At 42.5% G+C, this 22,240-nt stretch overlaps 1 protein-coding gene across 1 annotated transcript in view; it reads left to right on the top strand.

Annotated features, from left to right (window-relative positions):
• LOC134350560 (serine/threonine-protein phosphatase 4 regulatory subunit 3) overlaps positions 1-22,240 on the top strand; it is a 77,486-nt gene that overhangs the window by 13,431 nt on the left and 41,815 nt on the right. The window contains exons 5-6 of the mRNA XM_063055923.1: positions 9,094-9,171; positions 9,251-9,367. Coding sequence (XP_062911993.1) covers positions 9,094-9,171; positions 9,251-9,367 — 195 coding nt within the window. The remainder of the gene's footprint in view (positions 1-9,093; positions 9,172-9,250; positions 9,368-22,240) is intronic.

The following is a 22,240-nucleotide window of genomic DNA, read 5'->3' as shown; positions in this document are numbered from 1 at the left end:
TCAAATATAGAAGCAGAGAGAGTCCTGTTCTCTGGGTGTCATACTTTATTTTGGCATAGATACTGTTGGCCCTGATTTTATATTTTACAGATTTTGGTGCAAAATGGAAACCAGTGTCAGTCAGTGAGGTTGAACAAGCAGGAATTGGTGCAAGGCTAGGTATGGATGACTGATATTTAGACAAAGGGTCTCGGCCTGAAACGTCGACTGTACCTCTTCCTAGAGATGCTGCCTGGCCTGCTGCGTTCACCAGCAACTTTGATGTGTGTTGCTTGAATTTCCAGCATCCCCGAATTCCTGTTGTTTGATATTTAGACACTTTCTATGTTGTAGAGGATGCAACATCAGCAGGAAGGGTACAGTGATGGACACAATCACAGGGGGCAATTAATGTATTTGTCTAGTTGTGTAACAAAGAAATAGAGTTGATATTTGTTGCCTTTTTTTTCTGATGGTTGGTCAGAAAATCTTGGAACTTATATCAGAGGAACTGCCTGTTGATGCAAGTTGTATCTGGATTAGAATATGAAAGTAAATATAAGATATACATCTCTGGATATGGTTGGGGAGAGGGATGACCAAGCAGAGGAAAGCCACAGTAGTCAGGTCTCTGGCACTTTGACAGAAGGGAAGCAGGGAGAGAGACAAGCTGTAGTGATAGGGGATTCATTGGTTAGGTAAATGGACTGGACCTTCTGTGGACCAGAACGAGGTAATAGGATACTATGTTGCCTCCTAGGTGCCAGGATACATTCTTTCCTATTAAAGATTAGACGGGGCAGGTGACAGAAGTGTGCATTGGCAGTCACTTTGGATCCTAGTCATCATATTGCCATTAGTTTTAAGACAATTACGGAGAAGGATGTGTTTGGTCCTTGGGTTAATGTTTTAAATTGGAGAAAGGCCAATTTTGATGAAATTAGAAAGAATCTGGCAAGTGTGGATTGGGACAGGTTGTTTTCTACAGAGGTGTGCTTGGTAAATGGGAACCCTTGAAAAGTGGAACTTTGAGAGTACAGTTTGTTCCTGTCAGAATAAAAGGCAAGGCTAACAGGTTTAGGGAATCTTGGTTTTTCAGAGATACTGAGGTCCTGATTGAAATATTGGAGACCATTGTTAAGGATGAAGTTTCGGGTCAGGTTACAGATCTCTCGGTGGGTGAGCAGCTGGGGGACAGTGACAGTGACCACCGCTTCCTGGCCTTTAACATTATCATGGAAAAGGATAGAATCAGAGAGGACAGAAAAATCTTTAATTGGGGAAGGGCAAATTATGAGGCTATAAGGCTAGAACTTGCGGGTGTGAATTGGGATCATGTTTATTCAGGGAAACGTACCAAGGACATGTGGTCGATGTTTAGGGATCACTTGCAGGATGTTAGGGATAAATTTTTCTGGGTGAGGAAGATAAAGAATGATAGGGTGAAGGAACCATGGGTGACAAGTGAGGTGGAAAATCTAGTCAGGTGGAAGAAGGCAGCATACATGAGGTTTAGGAAGCAAGGATCAGATGGGTCTATTGAGGAATATAGGGAAGCAAGAAAGGAGCTTAAGAAGGGGCTGAGGAGAGCGAGAAGGGGGCATGAGAAGGCCTTGGCGAGTAGGGTAAAGGAAAACTTCAAGGCATTCTTCAATTATGTGAAGAAGAAAAGGATGACAGGAGTGAAGGTAGGACTGATTAGAGATAAAGGTGGCAAGATGTGCCTGGAGGCTGTGGAAGTGACCGAGGTCCTCAATGAATACTTCTCTTCGATATTCACCAATGAGAGGGAACTTGACAGTGAGGACAATATGAGTGAGGTTGATATTCTGGAGCATGTTGATATTAAGGGAGAGGAGGTGTTGGAGTTGTTAAAATACATTAGGACAGATAAGTCCCTGGGGCCTGATGGAATATTCCCCAGGCTGCTCCACGAGGCGGGGGAAGAGATTGCTGAGCCTCTAGCTAGGATCTTTATGTCCTTGTTGTCCACGGGAGTGGTACCGGAGGATTAGAGGGAGGCAAATGTTGTTCCCTTGTTCAAAAAAGGTAGTAGGGATAGTCCGGGTAATTATAGACCAGTGAGCCTTGCGTCTGTGGTGGGAAAGCTGTTGGAAAAGATTCTTAGAGATAGGATCTCTGGGCATTTAGAGAATCATGGTCTGATCAGGGATAGTCAGCATGGCTTTGTGAAGGGCAGATCATGTCTAACAAGCCTGATAGAGTTCTTTGAGGAGGTGACCAGGCATATAGATGAGAGTAGTGCAGTGGATGTGATCTACATGGATTTTAGTAAGGCATTTGACAAGGTTCCACACGGTAGGCTTATTCAGAAAGTCAGAAGGCATGGGATCCAGGGAAGTTTGGCCAGGTGGATTCAGAATTTGCTTGCATGCAGAAAGCAGAGGGAGTACATTCGGATTGGAGGGTTGTGACTAGTGGTGTCCCACAAGGATCAGTTCTGGGACCTCTACTTTCCGCGATGTTTATTAATGACCTGGATGTGGGGTTAGAAGGATGGGTTGGGAAGTTTGCAGATGACACAAAGGTTGGTGGTGGTGTGGATAGTGTAGAAGATTGTCGAAGATTGCAGAGACATTGATAGGATACAGAAGTGGGCTGAGAGGTGGCAGATGGAATTCAACCCGGAGAAGTGTGAGGTGGTACACTTTGGAAGGACAAACTCTAAGGCAGAGTACAAAGTAAATGGCAGGATACTTGGTAGTGTGGAGGAGCAAAGGGATCTGTGGGTACATGTCCACAGATCTCTGAAAGTTGCCTCACAGGTAGATAGGGTAGTTAAGAAAGCTTATGGAGTGTTAGCTTTCGTAAGTCGAGGGATAGAGTTTAAGAGTCGCGAGGTAATGATGCAGCTCTACAAAACTCTGGTTAGGCCACACTTGGAGTACTGTGTCCAGTTCTGGTCGCCTCACTATAGGAAGGATGTAGAAGCATTGGAAAGGGTTCAGAGGAGATTTACCAGGATGCTGCCTGCTTTAGAGAGTATGCATTATGATCAGAGATTAAGGGAACTGGCTTTACTCTTTGGAGAGAAGGAGGATGAGAGGAGACATGACTGAGGTATACAAGATATTAAGAGGAATAGATACTGGACAGCCAGTGCCTCTTCCCGAGGGCACCACTGCTCAATACAAGAGGACATGGCTTTAAGGTAAGGGGTGGAAGTTCAAGGGGGATATTAGAGGAAGGTGTTTTACTCGGAGTGGTTGGTGTGTGGAATGCACTGCCTGAGTCAGGGGTGGAGGCAGATACACTAGTGAAATTTAAGATACTACTAGACAGGTATATGGAGGAATTTAAGGTGGGGGGTTATATATATGGGAGGCAGGGTTTAAGGGTCGGCACAACATTGTGGGCCAAAGGGCCTGTACTGTGCTGTACTATTCTATGTTCTATACTTTAGGGCATGCGATAAAATAGGCCAAAGTCAGCATGGTTTCTTTAAGGGGAAATCTTGCCTGACAAATCTGTTTGAATTATTTGAGGAAATAACGAATGCAATAGACAGTGTATGTTGTTTACTTGGGTTTTCAGAAGGCCTTTGATGAGGTGACACACGTGAGACCACTTAACAAGATAAGAGCCCATGGTATTACAGGAATGATACTAGCATGGGTAGAAGATTGGCTGATCGGCAGGAAGCAAAGAGTGGGAATAAAGGAGGCCTATTCTGGTTAGTTTTCAGTGATGTGTTCTGCAGGAGTCAGTGTTGAGACCATTTCTTTAAATGTTATATGTCAATGATTTGGAGAATGGCTTTGTGGTCAGTTTTGCAGTTTTGATACAAAGATAGGTGTTGGAGCCGGTAGTGTTGGGGAACCAAGAAGTCTGCAGAAGACATTAGGAGAATTGGCAAAGAAATGATTGTTGGAATATAATGTAGGGAAGTGTATGGTCATGCGCTTTGGTAGAAGGAATAAGGTGTAAACTATTTTCTAAACGGAAAAAATTCAAAAATCCAAGGTGCGAATGGTCTTCCATGTCCTTGTGTAGGATTCCCTAAAGGTTAACTTGCAGGTTGAGTCTGCACTGAACTAAGGCTAAGCCCTTTCCTGTTCCAGGCTTCGTGTCTATGGACTTGCTTTCGTTCTGAATGCTTTTTGTTTACTTTTATTGCTTGCACGATTTTTTTGTCCCTCTGCACATTGTGTGTTTGACTTTTTTATGGGTTCTTTTGGGTTTTTGTTTTGTGGCTGCCTGTAAGGAGAGAAATCTCAAGTTTGTATAATGTATACATACTTACTTTGAGTCAGTGGTAAGGAAAGCAAATGCAATGTTCGCATTTATTTCAAGAGGGCTAGAATGTTAAAGCGAGGATGTAATGCTGAGGCTTTATAAGGTATTAGAGTGTGAGCAGTTTTGGGCCCCTTATTTGACAAAACATATGCCGGCATTGGAGAGGGTCTGGAGGTTCATGAGAATGATTGTGGGAATGAAAGGGTTAACATATGAGGAGTGTGTGAGGGCCTGTACATACTGGGGTTTAGAAGAACGGCGGGGGCGGGCGGGTGGATCTCATTGAAACCAATCGAATATTGAAAGGCCTAAATTGTGTTGCTGTGAAGAGGTTATTTCTTACAGCGGGGGAGTCTAGGAGCAGAGGTCTCAGCCTCAGAATAGAGGAACGTTTATTTAAAACAGAGATGAGGAGGAATTTCTTTAGCCAGAAGGTGGTGAATCTGTGAAATTCATTGCTGCAGATGGCTCTGGAGGCCAAGTCATTGGATATATTTAAAGTTGAGATCAATGGGTTCTTGGGTTAGTAAGGGTGTCAAAGGTTATGGGGAGAAGACAGGAGAGGAGAGTGGGGTTTACTGGGATAATAAATCAACCATGATGGGATGGTGGAGCGGACTTGATGGGCCAAATGGCTTAATAGTGTGTACTATATCTTATGGTCTTTGGATGGAGGTGCATTGCAGGAAGAAATGAGGTATTTGAGGAGTATAAGAAATACAAGAGAACACTTAAGAGGGGAATCAGTGGGACTAAAAGAAGGCATGAAGTTGCTCTCCCAGACCAGGATAAGGAGTATCCCAAGTAGGTTCTACAGATGTATTAAAAGCAAAAGGATAGGAAGGGATATAATTGGTCTTGAAAATCTGTGTGGTCATCAGTGTTTCGAGCAGAAAGAGATGGGGTTGATCATAAATGGATTTTTTGCATCTGTATTTACTCGGATGACAACACAGAGTCTGTAGAAGGCAATGTAATGGTGAGGTGATGGACTGTATATGGATTACAGAGGTAAGGGGTACTTGCTGGCTTTAAGGCAAATGAGGAAGGAAAAATCCCCAGGGCTTGATGAGGTTTTCCCTCAGACCTTGTGGAAGGGTTGTGAAATTGCAGGGTTCCTAGCTGATGTGTTTAAAACATTCTTAAGTCACAGGCAAGGTGCCAGAGGATTGGAGAAGAACCTAATGTTATTCCGTTGTTTTAAGAAAGACTCTAAGAATAAGGCAAAAATTATAGGCTGATGAGCCTGACGTTACTAGTTGGCAAGTTATTGGAAGATATTCTAAGTGACCGGATATGTAAGTATTTGGATAGACAGGGACTGATTAGGCATAGTCAGCATGGCTTTGTGCATGGTAAGCCATGTCCAACCAATCTTTAAGGAAGTTACAAGGAAAGTTGGTGAAGGCAAGGCAGTGGATGTAGTCTACATGGACATTAGCAATGCCTTTGACAAGGTCCTGCATGGGAGGTTGGTCAAGACTATTCAGTCACTTGGTATTCACGATGAGGTAGTAAATTGGATTCAACATTGGTATTGTGGGAGAATCTAGAGAGTGGTTGTAGTAGGTTGCCTCTGACTGGAGCCCTGCAACTAGTGGTGGGCTGCAGGGATTGTTGCTGGGACTTGTTTGTTATCTATGTCACTGATCTGGATGTTAATGTAAATTGGATCAGGAAATTTGAGGATGGCATCAAAATTGGGGGCATAATAGACACTGAAGAAGGCTATCATAATTCAAAGTGCATTTATTATCGAAGTCTGTATACTGTACTGTGTACAGCCTTGAGGTTCATTTTCCTGCAGGCAGTCACTAAACAAAGAAACACATTAGAACTCATTTAAAAAAAACACACACCTACAACAGAGACTATCAAACACCCAATGTGCGAAAAAAAAAACAAATGGTGCAAACAATAAAAAAGTAAAATAATAACACACTGTACATTAACCGCAGTCCCTGAAAGTGAATCCACAGCCACTGAACAAGTTCAGTGCTAAGGTGAGTGAAAACAGTCCAGGAGCCCGATGGCTTTAGGCCATAGCCATGGAGCCATTTCAGCGCCGAGGTGAGTGCTGATTGGTTGCAGGGCACAGCTGCAGGTTCAGTTCAGTGCTGCAGTGAATAAACACTCATTTATGGAGTGAGTGTGTTAGTCCTTCACCCTCGGCCTCAATGCCTTGATCAACTTGAGCAAATAAATAAATACAAATGCAAACGAAAATGCATGGAACATGAACTGCTTGTAGCAGGATGTGGACCAGCTAGAAAAATGGGCTGAAGAAGGAGTTGGGATGCTGAAGTTGTATAACACATTGGTGAGACAGTATTTAGAGTAATGCATGCAGTTCTGGTCACCTACCTACAAGAAAGATGGCAATAAGACTGAAAGAGTCCAGAGAAAATTTACGAGGATGTTGCTGACTCTTGACCTGAGTTATATGGAAAGTTTGAATAGGTTAGGACCTTATTCCCTGTAGCATAGGAGATTAAGAAAAGATTTGATAGAGGTGTACACATTTATGAGGGGTATAAATAGGGTAAATACAAGTAGACTTTGCTCACTGAAGTTGGACGAGAATTAGAGATCATGTGTGAGTGTGAAAGATGAAATTTTAGGGAAACGTGAAGGGGAACTTTTCACTCAGGGTGGTGAGAGTGTGGAACAACCTACCGACAGAAGTGGTGATGCATTTTTGATTTCAGCATTTAAGTGAAGTGGATGGGTGGGATATGGACAATGATGGACCAAGTGCAGATTGATGTGACTGGGCAGAACAGTAGTTTGGCATGGATTAAATGGGCTGAAGGGTATGTTTCTTTGTTGTAGTACTCTACTCCACGTATAGAACCACTGTAGGTTGGTGGAGCTAGAGTTGAGTACGTTGGTGTGTTTTTCCACACTCAGTGTATTATCAGATCTCATTCCTAGCAGTGTCTACCTGTTACCATCCACATGCCTTTCCACCCATACCTTATTGCCACTAATAGCAAATTTATACTATCATCATTTCTAGAATTGTGTACTCCACGCATCACATCTTGACAAATTGTAGTGACCAAATCTCAGTGATCCTCACTGTGCTTTGAGATTCCTATTGGAATTGGGGAAATTATCATTGTGAGATTAAAAATCTCTCCAAATTGTTCATTTCTGAGTGCTTTCTCTGAACACTCAAAACTAATAAATAATTGTTCTGGCTACTCACTGTACAACTGTTGTAGTATGATGATTGCCTCAGCAGGGAAAACCATAGTTTACAAAAGAAAGATAGTGGTTGGAGTACTTTGTGACTGATCAAAATACATGTGAAATGTTGATTTAAATTTGATTTTCTTTGACCAACCTTTCTTTCCCTCACAGCATTGACACTAAAGAGTGCATTTAATAATATGCGAGAAATAACTAAATAATTAAGGAAAGTATTGTAATTAAAACTTCTGTTAATTAATGCATGGTTAACTATTTCGGCTATTAGCAATTTTAAGGAAAATTTGTTTTTGAGACCTTGGTGTTGAATGTCTATGCTGATTATTAAAATGATTAGCAAGCAACATTTTGATTATTAAGCAAATTAAGAATTAGAGATTAACACAGGAAAGAGCTGTTGGGGTAAAAGATTTGCCATAATCTCACTTAATGGTGAAGGAGACACAAGAGATCATCTGGTCAATTCCATTTATTTGCACTTTAGCTAACTTTTGATCCTACTCTGAAAGAGTTCATTTAAAAATGTAGAAGAAAATTTTTCTGAAGAAAAACGTTTTTGGGCTGCAAAGATTTAAGAGTAATCACTGGTGGTTCAGCTGCCTTGCAGTTCCAGGGAGGGATATTTAATCTTACTTTGAAAGCTGTTTGTGTTGGGTTTGCATGTTTTCTCTTTTTTGGGGGGTTTCCACTGGGTACTCGATCTCCTCAATATTCCAAAGATGTTTTCGTAAATTATTTGGTGCCTGCAGATTGCTTTTGAATATACAGTTGCAAGAAAAAGGACTGGGGTGCTAAATAATATCAGCAAGTGCTCTGGACTGATGGAGTCAGAATTTTAAATTTCAAACAAGAGGCTGTCGGTGGAAGAGCTGAGGTCTGCAGCCAACAGTGAAGCACAGTGGAGGTTCCCTGCAGGTCTGGGGCTCCATTTCTACAAATGGAGTTGGTGATCTGGTCAGAATTAATGGAATCAGTGCTGAAAAATACAAGCAGGTCCTCATCCATCATACAGTATCTTCAGGGAGGCGTCTGATCAGTCTCAACTTCATTCTGCAACTGGACGACCCCAGATAACTGGCCAAGGTCATAAAGAACTATATTCAGCAAAAATGAGAACAAGGAGTTCTGTATCAGATGGTATGTTCTCCATAGAGCCCTCATCTCAACATCATCGAGGCTCTCTGGGATTACCTGGAGAGATAGAAGCAAGCGAGACAGCTAAAGTCTGCAGAAGAACTGTGGCAAGTTCTTGAAGATGCTTGGAACAGTCTACCAGCCGATTTTTAAAAAAATAATAATTTAATATAAGAGTGGTGACACCAAATATTGAGTTAATTTAGTTTTTTTTTACTGTTTACTGCTCTTTATAATACGTTTTTTTGATCTTTAGAAACTTTTCATTTGATTATTTTTAAAAGCATCTTTGCTTTTCAGAATTTCTTTATGTGTACTTAAAACTTTTGCATAGTACTGTAGAAGATGCTAAGATTGATGGTTTTGGTTGTGATCAAACATGCAATGTTCTATGGACAAGATCTTCAATTTTGATCTTTAAGTACACAGAATTAACATTTTTTAAATTGCAGTTTCACAAATCAATCGTGCTTAAACGCAAACTGAAAGTTGCAATTTATTTTGCTATAGGAAGATGAGAAATTTTTGACTGAACTCTTTGCACAATTAACTGATGAAGCAACAGATGACCATAAGAGGCGTGAATTAGTAAGTTTACACTTTCAGCTTGAAAATATTAAATTTAGCACATAATACTATATTTAAGACAAATTTTTCTAAAACACAGGTGAACTTCCTAAAGGAATTTTGTGCATTTTCTCAAACACTGCAACCTCAGAATCGGGATGCATTTTTCAAGACGCTGGCAAATTTAGGGATTCTACCTGCCCTGGAAATAGTTCTGGTAAGTGGTGCTATTTTAATTTGAGTTGAAATGCAGTTTTCAGTCTTGTCTAGATATCACAGAACCATTTCTGTCTGCCCATTAAAGTAAGTTCACTTTCATGTCTTCCATGTCATTAAATGATTTTTCATTTTACTAGTAAATTCTTGATGAGTTTTCTAAATATATATTCAGAATTTAAGGTCTCCAATGTCAGGCACCATGGAAGAACTCTCATTTTAAATCTACTTCTCAACATGTGGAGTAAATAAAATACTTCTTTAATGTTGTAGAATGTGAGCGCATAAGCCATTTAGCCCTTTGAGCCTTCTCTGCCATTCATCTAGATCAGGGGTAATAATCTTTATTATGCCATGGGCCAATACCATTGAGCAAGGGGTTCATGGACTCCCAAGTTGGGAGCCCCTGATCTAGATCATAACTGATATAACTCAGTGTCATTCTTCTGTGCTGCATCTGCCATTAATATCCCAGAAACCTATAGATCTCTGTTTAACAACTGACTTTCCAAATCCCCCAGATGGAGATTTACAGGGATTAGTCAATTTTTTTCCCTCCAACGTAGAGAACTTTTTTTTTTCTAATCTTAGTCCTCAATTACCAACACCCTTGTTCTGTAGAGCAGCGGTCCCCAACCACCGGGCCACAAGGCATGCGCTACCGGGCTGCGAGGAAATGATATGATTTGGCGATAGGAGTCAGCTGCACCTTTCCTCATTCCCTGTCACTCCCACTGTTGAGCTTGAACGCAAACGAGGGCATTACCCGCGCGTCATCCATGTTAGCGCGGGAAGGAGATCAACTCCTCGAGCTTGCAAATGACGACGGGCTGAAAAGTATGTTTGACATAACATCTCTGCCGGCATTCTGGATCAAAGTCAACGCTAAATATCCTGAGATAGTCAGGAAAGCACTGAAAACGTTACTTCCATTTCCAACATATCTCTGCAATGAATGCAACGAAAACTAAATTGCGGAATAGACTGGACATAAGGAACCCCCTTCGAGTATCGCTGTCTCCCATCACCCTTCGATAGGACCGTCTTGTTGCAGGAAAACAAGCCCAGGGCTCCCACTGATTCAGCGATATTGGTGCGTTGCAATGATTTTATATGTTCATACGAGGAAAATATGCGGTGTGTTTGATATCCAAACGTTACTTAAAATGTTATGATGCTATTATAAGTGACTTATATAACCATGTAACAATTACGGCATGGAAACAGGCGATTTCGCCCCTTCTAGTCCGTGCCGAACGCTACTCTCACCTAGTCCCGCCGACCTGCGCTCAGCCCATAACCCTCCATTCCTTTCCTGTCCATGTACCCATCCAATTTTTCTTTAAATGATAATATCGAACCTGCCTCTACCACTTTTACTGGAAGTTCGTTCAACACTTCAAGCTCCCCTGTCCTCCCCTGATAATTGTTTTATCACTATATTCATGCGAGGAAAATATGCGCTGTGTGTTTAATATTAAATTTGTTAGATAAACCCTTTTAGAAACGAAATTGAGTGTATTAGCCACTTATCACCTATATTCCGGTCGTGATTAACACGCCGCCGCCGCCAACAGAATCAGCAAAAACAATTTTTAAGAAATCAGCATGTAAACGCATGCGCAAGTTACGCATGCGCACTGGTGCCTGCGTAAGGCTTCATGGTCATTGTAGTCTTTCTCGGGGTAAACCCAACGTATTTGACTGCTACTCTTGTACGTTGGCAACCCTACCCCGCCCAGTCGGCCGGTCCGCCAGAATATTGTCAATATGAAACCGGTCCGCAGTACGATAAAGGTTGGGGACCCCTGTTGTAGAGTACTCAACCAGAAGAATCTGCAAACAACAGGAATTCTGCAGATGCTGGAAATTCAAGCAACACACATCAAAGTTGCTGGTGAACGCAGCAGGCCAAGCAGCATCTGTAGGAAGAGGTGCAGTCGACGTTTCAGGCCGAGACCCTTCGTCAGGACTAACTGAAGGAAGAGTGAGTAAGGGATTTGAAAGTTGGAGGGGGAGGGGGAGATCCAAAATGATAGGAGAAGACAGGAGGGGGAGGGATAGAGCCAAGAGCTGGACAGGTGATAGGCAAAAGGGGATACGAGAGGATCATGGGACAGGAGGTCCGGGAAGAAAGACGAGCGGGGGGGGGACCCAGAGGATGGGCAATGGGTATATTCAGAGGGACAGAGGGAGAAAAAGGAGAGTGAGAGAAAGAATGTGTGCATAAAAATAAGTAACAGATGGGGTACGAGGGGGAGGTGGGGCCTAGCGGAAGTTAGAGAAGTCGATGTTCATGCCATCAGGTTGGAGGCTACCCAGACGGAATATAAGTTGTTCCTCCAACCTGAGTGTGGCTTCATCTTTACAGTAGAGGAGGCCGTGGATAGACATGTCAGAATGGGAATGGGATGTGGAATTAAAATGTGTGGCCACTGGGAGATCCTGCTTTCTCTGGCGGACAGAGCGTAGATGTTCAGCAAAGCGGTCTCCAGTCTGCGTCGGGTATCGCCAATATCGGCCTGTTTATTCTAGTAAGAATTGTATATCTTTCATTTTCCTAAAATATTCAGGACTAGTCCAGCCAGTGCCTCCTCTACGGCAAACCCAGCTTGTTGGGAACCAGTCTAGTGAATCTTCACTGTATTCCCTTTATAGCAGATGCAACCTTTGTTCAGTAAGGGAAGCAAATGTAAACATACTACTCCAGATCCATTCTCACCAAAGCAGTACATAATTGCATTAATACCTACATATTTGGATCCTCGTGTAATGAAGGCCAGTGTACGATGTGTTTTCTGAATTGTTTGCTGTACTCACGTGTTGGTTTCCAGTGACTTGTGTGCATATTGATATATTGACTAAAAGCTATTCATTCGTGGGTAACTTCACATAATATTCACATAATATTCCCTCTGTCATGTCCTCTATCATATTTTTCCACAAGACCATAAGATAATTGGGCCACTTGGCCCTTCGAGTCTGCTCCGCTGTTCAACCATATCTGGTCCTTTTTTCCCCTCCTCGGCCTCATTCCCCAGCCTTCTCCCCGTAACCTTTGAAGCTGTGTCCAATCAAGAACCTTTCAAGCTCTGCCTTAAATTCACCCAACAACCTGGCCTCCAATTCACCGTCCTCTGGCACAAGAAATTTCTCCGCATGTCTTTTTTAATTTGGCTCCCCTCTATCCTGAGTCTGTGCCCTCTTATCCTGGACTCCCCCACCATGGGAAACATCCTTTCCACATCTCCTCTGTCCAGGCCTTTCAACATTCGAAAGGTTTCAGTGAGATCCCCTCCTCATCCTTCTCACTTCCAGTGACTACAGATCTAGAGCTATCAGATGTTCCTTGTATGATAACCCTTTCAATCCCAGAATATCCTTGTGATACTCCTCTGAACCCTCTCCAATGCCAGCACATCTTTTCTTAGATGAAGAGCCCAAAACTGTTCACAGTACTCAAGATGAGGCCTTACCAGTGCCTTATAAAGCCACAACATTCATACACCTGCTCTTGTATTCTGGATTTCTTGAAATGAATACTAACATTGCATTTGTCTTCCTCACCACTGACTACCTGCAAGTTAACCTTCAGGGTGTTCTGCACAAGGACTCCCAAGTCCCTTTGTATCTCAGATTTTTGGATTTTCTCCTCGTTTAGAAAACAGTCTGCACATTTATTTCTACTACCAAAGTGCATGACCAGGTATTTTCCAACATTATATTTCATTTGCCATTCTCTTGCCCATTCACCTAATCTGTCTAAGTTCTTCAACACTACCTGTCCCTCCACCATTCTTCGTATCACCTGCAAACTTGGCAACAAAGCCATCTATCCCATCATCTAAATCACTGACATACAGCATAAAAAGAAGTGGTCCCAACACCGACCCTTGCGGAACACCACTAGTCATTGGCAACCAACCAGAAAAGGGTCCTTTTATTCCCGCTCACTCAAACCATACCAGTAACTTTCCTGTAATACCATGAGTTCTTAACTTGGTTAACAGCCTCATGTTTGGCACCTTGCCAGAGGGCCTTCTGACATCTACTGTATCCCCTTTATCCCTCCTACGTGTAATCTCCTCAAAGAATTCCAACAGGTTCATCAGGATAGATTTTCCCTTAAGGAAACCATGCTGCCTTTGTCCTATCTTGTCCTGTATCACCAAGTACTCCATAACCTCTTCCTTAACAATAAACTGCAAATATCTTCCGAATCATTGAGGTCAGGCTAACTGGTCTATAATGTCCTTTCTGCTGCCTCCCTCCTTTCTTAAAGAGCGGAGTGACATTTGCAGTTTTCTAGTCCTCTGGCACCATTCCAAAGTCCAATGATTTTTGAAAGATCATTGCTAATGCCTCCACAATTTCTACTGCTATCTCTTTCAGAACCCTCGAGTGCAGTTCATCTGGTCTGGGTGACTTATGTACCCTTGGGTCTTTCAGCTCTTTGAGCACCATCTTCCTTGTAATAGTAACTGCACTCACTTCTCTTCCCTCACACCCTTCAACACCTGGCACACTGCTAGTGCCTTCCTCAGTGAAAACTGATGCAAAATACTCATTTAGTCCACCTGCCATCTCCTTGTCCCCTGTTATTATTTCTCTGGCCTCATTTTCTAGTGGTCCTATATCCACTCTCACCTCTCTTTTATTTTTTACATACTTGAAAAAGCTCTTAAACTATCCGCTTTGATATTGTTTCCTAGCTTGCTTTCATATTTCATCTTTTCCCTCCTGGTGATTCTTTTAGGTGCTCTCTGTAAGGTTTTAAAATAGAATTGAATTGACTTTATTTCTTACATCCTTCACATACATGAGTAAAAATCTTTGTTACGGCTCTGTCTAAATGTGCAATATGCAATTTATAGTGATTTGTAATAAATAATACTTAAAACAGGACAGTCAATATAGCATAGAAATACAGTTGTATCAACGTGAATTAATCAGTCTGGTAGCCTGGTGGAAGAAGCTGTCCTGGAGCCTCTTGGTCCTGGCTTTTATGCTGCGGTACCGTTTCCCAGATGATAGCAACTGGAACAGTTTGTGGTGAGAGTGACTTGGATCCCCAATGACCCTTCAGGCCCTTTTTACACACCTGTCTCTGTAAATGTCCTGAATAGTGGGAAATTCACATCTACAGGTGCGCTGGACTGTCCGCACCACTTTCTGCAGAGTCCTGCAGTTGAGGGAGGTACAGTTCCCATACCAGGCAGTGATGCAGCCAGACAGGATGCTCTCAGTTGTGCTCCTGTATAAAGTCCTTAGGGTTTGGGGGCCTATACCAAACTTCTTCAACCATCTGAGGTGAAAGAGGCACTGTTGTGCTTTTTTCACCACACAGCTGCTATGTATAGACCATGCGAGTTCCTCGGTGATATGTATGCCGAGGAACTTAAAGCTGTTCACCCTCTCAACTCTAGATCCATTGATGTCAATAGGTGTTAGCCTGTTTCCATTCCTGCTGTAGTCCACAACTATCTCCTTTGTTTTTGCGACATTGAGTGAGAGGTTGTTTTTTTGGCACCACTGTGTCAGGGTGATGACTTCTTCTCTGTAGGCTGCCTCATTATTATTTGAGATTAGGCCAATCAATGTACTATCATCAGCAAATTTAATTAGTGGATTGGAGCTGTGGCTGGCGTAAGAGTTAAGGGAGGGGGCTGAAGACATAGCCCTGAGGGGCACCTGTGTTGAGGGGCAGAGGTGAGGGAGCCTGCTCTTATCACCTGCCAGCGACCTGACAGGAAGTTCATGATCCAGCTGCACAAGGCAGGATAAAGGTCAAGGTCTCTGAGCTTCTTGTCAAGCCTGGAGGGAATTGTGGTGTTGAATGCTGAACTGTAGTCCAAGACTATATTATAAGGATAGTGTGTAGAGTTGTGGCTGTTGCGTCATCTGTCGATTGGTTGTGTTGGTAGGCGAATTGTAGGGTGCCATTGTGGGCGGTAGCATGCTGCAAATGTAGTCCTTGACCAGCCTCTCAGCATTCAAGCATGTTACTTTGGTCTTTTTAAGTACAGGGACAATGGTGGATGTTTTGAAGCAGGAGGGCAGTCTACACTGGGAGAAGGAGAGATTAAAAATATCTGTAAACACACCTGCCAGTTGTGCCAGGCATATCCTGAGTACCCACCCTTGGATGCCGTCCGGTCCTGCAGTTTTGCGATTGTCCTCTCGTTGGAACACCTGCGTACTTCAGTCTCAGGGAAGACCAAGGTGCAGGTCACTTTGATGGCTCTCCCTGGGTGCTTGGTGTTGGGGATATCAAACCGAGTGTAAAAAAAGATTTAACTCATCTGGGAGAGAGGCAGCAAGGTTGGCAGCACCACTGCGCTTAGCTTTGAAGTCTGCAATGGTGTGTAGACCTTGCCATAAACTGCATGAGTTGTTGGTGGATCTTGTCCCTGTATTGTTGTTTCACTGCCTTAATGATTTTGCGCAGATCATAGCTGCGTTTGTTGAGCACCTGCTGATTATCGGCAATGTAAGTTCTGTATCTCGCAGTTAAGTGCTGTTCGCATGGAACTGTTGATCCAGAGTTTCTGGTTTGGGTAAACCCTGACCAATTTCTGGGGGACAACATCCTCGATGCGCTTGCGGATAAAGCTTGTGACGTCTTCCGTGAACTCGGAGACATCCTCATTGCAAAAGACATTCCAGTAGCATGGAGATTGATTGGTCGGACCAACAGTGGACGATTTTAACAATGGCTGCCTTTTGTTTCAGCTTCTGCCTGTATTTCGGCAGAAGCAAGATGGAGGAGTGATCCGACTTTCCAAACAACTGACAGAGAAGTGCTTTGTAAGCATTGTGGTAGCAGTGGTCGAGTATGCTATCTCCCTGTGTGCTCACCTGGATGTGTTGACAAAACTTCGAGAGATTTTAGACAGTGACGCTCTATTAAGTCACCAGCAACGATGAAGGCAGCCTCTGGGTGTGCAGTCGCCAGAGTGTTGATGGTCTTGTACAGTTGCTGGAAAGCCAGGTCAGTATCAGCCTGCGGTGGAATATGCACAACTGTGATAATAAAAGCCATGAACTTCCTAGGCAGCCAGAAAGATCTACACAGCAGCACAAGGTACTCCAGATCTGGGGAACAAAAGGATTTGAGGGCATGCATGTTCCAGGGGTCGCACCAAGCATTGTTGACCATGAAGCATACCCCTCTCCCTTTTCTCTTCCCAGAGAGGTTTTGTGATCTGCTATCTCCTCCATCAGCCAGGTCTCCACGAAGCATAAAATGTTACATTCCTTTGTTTCCCGCTGATAGGAGATTCTGGTTCTCAGTTCGCACAGCTTATTGTCCAGGGGCTGAATGTTAGCCAAGTGTTTGCTAGGGAGCAGCAGCTGATTAGCTCACCGGCCCTTCTCTCTCAACTCAGGTACAGCTTCAGAGCTGTATAGCGGTGGTATAATAAATGAGCCTTCCATGGATCGTGTAAGCAAGGGTTTCCAGTGTAGAAAAAGCGGCACGTAATGGGTAAATGCCGTGTTTACAATGTTCAGAAGAGTCAGTCTATCATATCTGATGTGACTGTTAGCTACTTGAACAAGAAATGTGAAGGAAATTGCAGAAATTAGCAGTATACAGTAAAGTTGGAATGGAGCTCGCAACATGTCCGCCATACGCAGCACCACCTTGGATTGGGAAAAGCTCCCCAATCCTCTGTCTTCCTACTAATTTTTGCTTTGTTGTATGCCTTCTCTTTTGCTTTTGCATTAGCTTTGACTTGCTTTGTCAGCCATATTTGTACTATTTTATTTGAGTATTTCTTCATGTTACATCTATTCTGCACCTTCCTCATTTTTCCCAGAAACTCTCCTCATTTTTTCCAGAAACTCTCCTCGTTTTTCCCAAAAACTCTCATCATTGCTGCTCTGCTGTCATCCCTGCCAGCATCTCCTTCCAATTTACTTTGGCCAACTCCTCTCTCATACCACTGTAATCTGTTTTTCTCCACTAAAATACTGCTATGCCAGACTTTTCTTTGTCACTATCAAATTTCAAGTTGAACTCAATCAGATTGTGATCAGTGCCTCCTAAGGGTTTTTATTTACCTTAAGCTCCCTAATCACCTCCGCTTCATTACATAACACCCAATCCAGGAGAGCTGATCCCCTTGTAGGCTCAACATAAACTGCTCTAAAAAACTATCTTGTAGGCATTCAACAAACTCACTCTATTGAGATCCATTTCCAACCTGATTTTTCCAATTGACCTGCATGTTGAAATCGCCCGTGACTATCATAACATTGCTCTTCTGACACACCTTTTCTATTTCCTGTTGTAATCTGTGGTCCACATCTCAGCTACTGTTGGGTGGCCTGTATATAACTACCATCGTGGTTCTTTTACCCGTGCAGTTTCTTAACTCAACCCACAAGGATTGAACATCTTCTGATTCTATGTCACACCTTTCTACTGATTTGATGCCATTCTTTACTAGCAGAGCCATGCCACCCTGTCTGCCAACTTCCCTATCCCTCCAATACAGTGTGTAACCTTGAACATTTAGCTCCTAACTATAACCATCCTTCAGCCATGATTCAGTGATGGCCACATCATCAAACCTGACAATCTGTAATAATGCAACAAGATCATCCATCTTATTTCTTACACTCCGTGCATTGAGATATAACGCTTTCGAGTACTGTATTTGCTACCCTTTTTGATTCTGCATCCTTAATGCACTGATACTCACCCTGCTGATGGCAATTATGTCCTATCACCTGCCTGCCCTTCTTGACAGTCTGACTACACGCTTTTATTTTTAACCATCCGTCCTATCCTGAGTCCTTTCACTCCAGTATCCCTCCCCCCGCCATCCTCCGGCAAATTAGTTTGAACCCTCTCCAACAGCTCTAACAAAACCTGCCCATGAGAATATTGGTTCCCCTCGGGTTCAGGTGTAACCTGTCACTTTTGAACAGGTCATACCTCCCCTAGAAGAGATCCCAATGATCCAAGAACCTGAAGCCCTGCCCCCTGCATCAGCTTCTCAGCCACGTATTAATCAGCTAAATCATCCTATTTCTACCCTCTCTGGCGCATGACACAGTCAGCAATCCAGAAATTACTAACCAGGAGGTCACGCTTCTCATCCTTCTACATAGCTCTCTCAATTCTCTTTTCAGGATCTCTGTTTTTCCTTCTTATGTCATTGGTACCAATATGTACCAAGACATCTGGCTGCTTCTCCCTCCCTCTCCAAAATGTTCTGGACGTGATCCGAGACATCCCTGACCCTGTCTGTCATCTGGAATGGTCGAATCAAAGTTTCCCTAGTCATTCAGCTTGAGGCCATTTTACATCTTTCTCCTACTTGCAATCCCTGCTGGATATATGACTGGATCACATTGGCCAAATCGATTTTATAGATTATAAATTGCTGAAGCTCAAGGGCCAATCCCTGCAGTACCTGCACACCCCACTGCCACCTGCCCCTCCCCGAAATCAAAGTGTTTATGTATTCCCACACTTCCACTCTTTGCTTCCTGTTGATAACAAATTCTCAATCTACAGTGGTACATGAAAGTTTGTGAATCCTGTAGAATTTTCTCTATTTCTGCATAAATATGACCTAAAATGTAATCAGATCTTTGTGTGTCCTAAAACTAAAGAGAACCCAATTAAATAAATATCACAAAAACATAAACTTTTTCATTTATTTATTGAGAAAAATGATCCAATATTGCATGCATTTGTTGGAAAAGTATGTGAATCTTTGCTGACCCTCCTTATACAGCAATGACTTCAACCAAACATTTCCGGTGACTGTTTATCAGTCCTGTTTGTCGGCTTGGAGGAATTTTAGGCCGATCCTCCTTAGAAAAGTGCTTCAACTCTGGGATGTTGGTGGGCTTCCTTACATGAACAGCTTGCTTCAGGTCCTTCCACAAGATTTCTATAGGATTAAGGTCAGGATTTTGACTTGACCATTCCAAAACATGAAAGTTCTTCTACTTCAATAGTTCTTTGATAGACTGACTTATGTGTTTAGGGTCATTGTCTTGCTGCATGACCCACTTGCTCTTGAGCTTCATTTCACGAGCGGATACGCTGACATTTTCCTGTAGAATTTCTTGGTATAATTCAGAATTCATAGTTGCAATGATGGCAAGGCGTCCTGGAACCGAGGCGGTAAAGCAGGCCCAGACCATCCACAGATGGGATGGGATGAGGTTCTTGTGCTGGAATAGTGTTTGCTTTTTGCCAAATAGAAGCCTTCTCATTTAAGCCAAAAAGTTCTAATTTGGACTCATCCATCCATAGAACATTGTTCATTCTGGCTTATCCATGTGGTCTTTAGCAAACTTTAGACAGGCAGCAATGCTCTTGGAGAGTAGAGGCTTTCTCCTTCCAATCTTGCCATGCATACCATTGTTGTTCAGTGTTTGCCTGACGGTAGACTTATGAACACTGAGATTAGCTAATGCAAGAGAGGCCGATAGCTCCTTAGATGTTACCCTGGGGTTCTTTGTGACCTCCTGGAATATCACACACCTTGCTCTTGGAGTGATTTTTGTTGATCAACAACTCCTAGGGAGAGTAACAACGTTGTTAAATTTTCTTCATTTATACTATACCATCTGCCTGACTGGGGATTGGTGGAGCCCAAACTCTATAGAAAGCATTTTGTATCCTTTTCCAGCTGGTAAGCATCAACTTTTTTTTTCTGAGGTCCTCAAATCTCCTTTGATCGAGGGATGGCATACTTCCAAAAACCCTTGTTGTGAAGATCAGACTTTAATAGTGAAGACTCAGGATTATGTTCTTTAAATGGGGTAGGGCCCCTTCCCCCACTCATACCTGATTGCCATCCTGTTGATGGAAACACCTGACTCTAATTTCCCCTTGAAATGAACTGATAATCCTAGAGGTTCACATGCTTTTCCCAGCAAATACATGTAATATTGAATCATTTTTTTAATAAACAAATGAACACGTGTAATCTTTTTGTGTTATTTATTTAATTGGGTTCTCTTTATCTTGGTTTAGTCTTATGAAAATTAAATATACTATATTTATGTGTTTCCATTTACCTGCTTTACAAATCATAACCTTAATGATCTCCTGTCTGTTGGTCAGACATGATTTTCTTAAATCCACCCTGCTGTGTTCAATTGTGCTCTTTTTTTCATTACATTCTTTAGTATTGATACCAGTGTTTTAGATAACTGTCTACAGGTCAGTGGTTACCTGTTTACATTTTTCCACCTTTTAAAATCATGGTGTCACCTTTGCAGCCCTTCAATCCACAGGAACAGTTCTGGAATCTGGAATTTTCAAAATTTTCAGAACTTTAAGAGATGGAATGTTGGATATGTAGCATTTATTATCTTATTATCTCACTAGTTTTTCTTGTACTTTGGCTTGTATTGACTGCCTGATTCAGTTTTTTTATTCTGACTATAGCCTTGGTTATTTTGTTCCATGAAGGCTGACTCCCCCCCCCCCCCCCATTTTCAAGGTTAAAAAAGTGACTTTTTCATGTTACCTTTGTATAAGCCGACCCCTTTTGTAGAGGTTTTTGATTTAACCAGAAAAGATCACAAGATCTCAAAATAAAGAGAAGTATAACATAGCAAAGATGAGTGGGAAGCCAGAGGATTGGGAAACTTTTAAAGAGCAACAGAAGGTAACTAAAAAGGCAATACACAGAGAAAAACTGAGGTAAACTAGCCAAGAATATAAAGGAGGATAGTAAAAGCTTCTTTAGGTATGTGAAAAGGAAAAAAAATAGTTAAGACCAAAATTGGGCCCTTGAAGACAGAAACTGGTGAATTTAATATGGGGAACCAGGAAATGGCAGATGAGTTGAGCAGGTACTTTGGATCTGTCTTCACTAGGGAAGACACAAACAATCTCCCAGATATAATAGTGGCCAAAAGACCTAGGGTGATGGATGAACTGAAGGAAATTTGTATTAGGCAGGAAATGGTGTTGGATAGACTGTTGGGTCTGAAGGCTGATAAGTCCCCGGGACCTGATGGTCTGCATCCCAGGGTACTTAAGGAGGTGGCCTTTAGAAATCGTGGACGCATTGGTAATCATTTTCCAATGATCTATAGATTCAGGATCAGTTCCTGTGGATTGGAGGGTGGCTAATGTCCCTCTCTTCAAGAAGGGAGGAAGAGAGAAAACAGGGAATTATAGACCGTCCAATTATAGACCACCTGACGTCAGTGGTGGGAAAGATGCTGGAGTCAATTATAAAAGATGAAATTACAACACATCTGGATAGCAGTAACAGGATCGGTCTGAGTCAGCATGGATTTACGAAGGGGAAATCGTGCTTGACTAATCATCTGGAATTTTTTGAGGATGTAACTATGAAAATGGACAAGGGAGAGCCAGTGGATGTAGTGTACCTGGACTTTCAGAAAGCCTTTGATAAAGTCCCACCTAGGAGATTAGTGGGCAAAATTAGGGCACATGGTATTGGGGGCAGAGTACTGACATGGATTGAAAATTGGCTAGCTGACAGAAAACAAAGAGTAGCGATTAACGGGTCCCTTTCGGAATGGCTGGCGGTGACTAGTGGGGTACCGCAGGGTTCAGTGCTGGGACCGCAGCTGTTTACAATATATATTAATGATTTAGATGAGGGAATTAAAAGTAACATTAGCAAATTTGCTGATGACACAAAGCTGGGTGGCAGTGTGAAATGTGAGGAAGATGTTATGAGAATGCAGGGTGACTTGGACAGGCTGGGTGAGTGGGCAGATGAAGTTTAATGTGGATAAATGTGAGGTTATCCACTTTGGTAGTAAGAGCAGGAAGGCAAATTATTATCTAAATGGAGTCAAGTTAGGAAAAGGGGAAGTACAATGAGATCTAGGTGTTCTTGTACATCAGTCACTGAAA

Source organism: Mobula hypostoma, chromosome 8 (assembly GCF_963921235.1).
Source record: "Mobula hypostoma chromosome 8, sMobHyp1.1, whole genome shotgun sequence".
NCBI lineage: Eukaryota > Metazoa > Chordata > Chondrichthyes > Myliobatiformes > Myliobatidae > Mobula > Mobula hypostoma.
This window is presented reverse-complemented; position numbering and strand designations above follow the sequence as displayed.